Source organism: Lepidothrix coronata, unplaced genomic scaffold (assembly GCF_001604755.1).
Source record: "Lepidothrix coronata isolate B3197 unplaced genomic scaffold, Lepidothrix_coronata-1.0 Scaffold407, whole genome shotgun sequence".
In the NCBI taxonomy this organism is placed as follows: Eukaryota; Metazoa; Chordata; class Aves; order Passeriformes; family Pipridae; genus Lepidothrix; species Lepidothrix coronata.
The window spans coordinates 56,631-60,285 of record NW_016690587.1 but is presented as its reverse complement, the minus strand read 5'-3'; the positions used below and the strand labels follow the sequence as shown (position 1 = coordinate 60,285).

At 65.0% G+C, this 3,655-nt stretch overlaps 1 protein-coding gene across 1 annotated transcript in view; it reads left to right on the top strand.

Moving 5' to 3' along the window:
- Positions 1–3,086, top strand: part of LOC108509807 (antigen peptide transporter 1-like) — a 9,435-nt gene extending 6,349 nt beyond the window's left edge. The window contains exons 7-10 of the mRNA XM_017839387.1: positions 207–380; positions 1,087–1,255; positions 1,978–2,114; positions 2,811–3,086. Of these exons, the coding sequence (XP_017694876.1) occupies positions 207–380; positions 1,087–1,255; positions 1,978–2,114; positions 2,811–3,086 (756 nt within the window). The remainder of the gene's footprint in view (positions 1–206; positions 381–1,086; positions 1,256–1,977; positions 2,115–2,810) is intronic.
- The last annotated feature ends 569 nt before the right edge of the window (positions 3,087–3,655 follow it).

Sequence of the window (3,655 nt, the reverse complement as noted above, 5' to 3'; positions counted from 1 at the left end):
TCCCATTCCTGGTGCGATCCCCAATCCCCTCTCCCGCTGTTCCCATTCCCGCTGTTCCTATTCCCGGTGCGATCCCCAATCCCCTCTCCCGCTGTTCCCATTCCCGCTGTTCCCATTCCCGGTGCGATCCCCAATCCCCTCTCCCGCTGTTCCCATTCCCGCTGTTCCTATTCCCGGTGCGATCCCATCCCCTCTCCCGCCGCCAGGGGGTGTCTCTGTCTCTGGCTCCAGGGGAGCTCCTGGCCGTGCTGGCGCCCCCTGGCGGCGGGAAGAGCTCCCTGGCGGCGGCGGCGCTGGGACTGCGCCCCCTGGCGGGCGGGGCGGTGCTGCTGGACGGGACCCCCCTGAGCCCCCGCGCGGACCCCGCCCTGCGGCGACAGGTGACACCCCCGGGTCACCCCGGCTCACTATGGCCACCTGCACAGCCCCACTGCCACCTCTGAATCACCCCGGGTCCCCACTGCCAGCCCCTGTCACCAAACACCCTCTGACCCACCCTGTGCAGGTCCTGCCTTGCAGTGACACCCCAGGCCACCCCTGAGTCACCCCAGATCCACAGTGCTATGCCCGGGTCACCCCTGGGTCCCCAGCAGGTTCCCACTGCCACCTCTGGGTCACCCACATGTCCCCTGGGCCACCCCGGGTCATCAATGGGTCACCAGTGGGTCCCTGTGGCCACCCCCAGTTCTACAATGGGTTCCCAACAAGTCCCCACTGCCACCCCAGGCTCACCAGTGACTCCCCAGTGCCACCCCTGTGTCACCAGTGGTCCACCATGGTCATCACCATGTCACCCTATACCCCTCATGGGTCCCCACTGCCACGCCTGGGTTGCCTGGTGTCCTCTGCTGCCACCCCGGGGTCACCACTGTGTCCCCAACAGATCCCCATGGCCACCCGCATGTCACCAGCCAGCCCCACCATGGCCCTCCCAGCGCCCCGTGTCCCCAGGTGTTCCCTCCTTGTTCCTGCCACTGTGTCCCCCTGTCCCAATGTTCTCCATGTCCCCATGTCCCCCCATATACCATCATGTCCCCCCATATACCTCCATGTCCCTGTGTCCCCTTATGTCCCCTGTCCCTGCAGGTGGCCGGTGTCCCGCAGTCTCCATCCCTCCTGTCCCGCTCCCTCAGTGCCAACATCACGCTGGGTTGGGGACACAGGGAGGGGATGCAGGTGACACAGGTGACAGCGGCGGCACAGCGGGTGGGGGTGCACACCTGGGCCACACGGCTGCCACATGGCTACGACACAGGTAAGACAACGTGTTCCCCTGGTGTCCCTGCCATGTCCCTGTGGTGTTCCCAGTGTGTCCCGAAGGTATCCCTAGTGTGTCCCCATAATGTCCTCCCACCATCCCCAAGGTGTCCCTGTAATGTCCCCACAGCCTCCCCACCATGTCCCACTCTGTCCCCTCCCTGTTCCCTTACTGTCCCCATGGTGTCCCCTCACCATCCCCAGAGTGTCCCTATAGTGTCCCCATAGTATCCCCACAGTGTCCCTGTGGTGTCCCCTCTCTGCCTCCTTGCTGTCCCCTCACTGTCCCCCCTGTCTTCCCAGAACTGGGAATGCAGGGAGTGCAGCTCCCCAACACGTCTCCAGTATCTCCCCATGGTGTCCTTATGGTGTTGCCATGGTGTCCCCACAGTTTCTCCTCTGTCCCCAGAAGTAAGGGGGGAGGGGTGATCCCCACAGTGTGTCCCCAGCATCTACCCAGCATGTCCCCATAGTGTCCCTAATGTATCCCTGTGGTGTCCCCACTGTGTCCTCATAACATCCCCTCATCATACCCATAGTGTCCACTTACCATCCCCACAGTGTCCCCACGGTGCCCCCATGGTGTCTCCTCGCTGTCCCCTCCCTGTCCCCTTACTGTCCCCAGAGGTGGGTGCACAGTGGGTGCAGCTCCCCAGTGTGCCCCCAGTGTGTCCCCAGTGTGTCTCTATGGTGTCCCCATGGTGTCCTCTCTGTCCCCAGAGGTGGGCCCGCGGGGGATGCAGCTCTCGGGGGGGCAGGCACAGGGGGTGGCGCTGGCCCGGGCCCTTCTCAGGACCCCCCGGCTGCTGGTGCTGGACGAGCCCACGCGGGCGCTCGACCCCGTGACCCGGTGCCAGGTGGGTCACAGCACTGGCCCTGGTCCCTGCGTCCCCTGGCCCCATGGCCCCATCCTTTGGGTCCCCTGGGTCCCCATGTCCCTTGGGTCCCCATCCCCCATGTCCCTGGGTCCCCGTGTCCTCCAGGTCCCCAGTCCCCGTGTCCCCTTGGTCACTGCCTCTCACGTCCTCTGGGATCCCCCGGGTCACCACATCCCCTGGGACCCTACCCCCAAGTCCCCCATGTCCCCTGGGTCCCAAATCCCAGCATCCTATGGGTCCCCATGTCCCTTGGATACCATGTCTCCTCATCCCCCGGGTCCTCACATCCCCCATGTCTCCTCGGTCCCTGTGTCCCTACATCCCCTGTGTCCCTACTCCCTGTGTTTCCATAACCTCTGGGTCCCCACATCCCTGGGTCCCTGGTCCCCGTGTCCCCTGGATCTCCATGTACCCCCTTTTCCCTTCCATGTCCCCAGGTCTCCTGTGTCCCAATGTCCCCACATTCCCTGGGTCTCTGCACCCTGTGACCCCCATGTCCCCATGACCCCAATCCCTGTGTCCCCACTCCCTAGATCCCCACTTGTGTCCCCCCTGTCCCCCCACCCAGGGGTCCCCTGACACCACCATGTCTCCCCACACCCCAGGGTCCCCCCAATGCCCCTGGGCTCCCACCGTGTCCCCCGTGTCCCCCCTGACCCCTCCATGTCCCCACAGGTGGAGCAGGAGCTGCTGGGTCCTGGTGGCCTCGGGGCCGGGGAGGGGCCAGCGGTGCTGCTGGTGACAGGGCAGGTGGCCCTGGCCCGGCAGGCACCGAGGGTGGCCCTGCTGGAGGGGGGGCGGCTGCGGGAGCTGGGCAGCCCTGGGGAGCTGGCGACACCCCCCTGGGAGACAGCAGGGGACAGCGAGGACACCTGGGAGGGGGGGGGGGACACTGAGGACACTGGGGATGGGGAGGGGGACACTGGGGACAGTAAGGGTGGGGGACACTGAGGTGAAACAGGGACACGGATTAGGGATGGGGACACCAGGAGCTGGGCTGAGGACACTGGGGGTGGTGACACTGGGGATGGGGACATCAGGGACAAGGATGGGGACATGGGGGACAGGGAGGGAGATACTGCAGATAGGTTTGGGACACTGAGGTGGCATAGGGACAGTGGGATTAGGGATGGGGACACGGGACAGAGATGGGGCCACCAGGGACAGGGATGGTGACATTGAGGTGGGATGGGGACACTGGGGACACCAGGGGCTGGCTGGGGACACAGAGATGGGTTGGGGACACTGGGGACAGGGATGGGGACACCAAGAGGTGACATGAGGATACCTGGGGCTGGGATGGGAACAGCAGGGACAGGGATGGGGACACTGGTGACACAGATATGGGGACCCCGGGGTGGGGCAGGGGACTGCGGGGCCAGGCCTGTGACAGTGACCAAGTGTGAAATCAGTCAATAAATCACCAAATCAATAAATCGATGGATCAATCAATAAACGCGGCTAGAGGAGGGCAGAGCCGGGACCCCCGTTCCTCCCCCCACAATGGGGCCCCTCCCCCT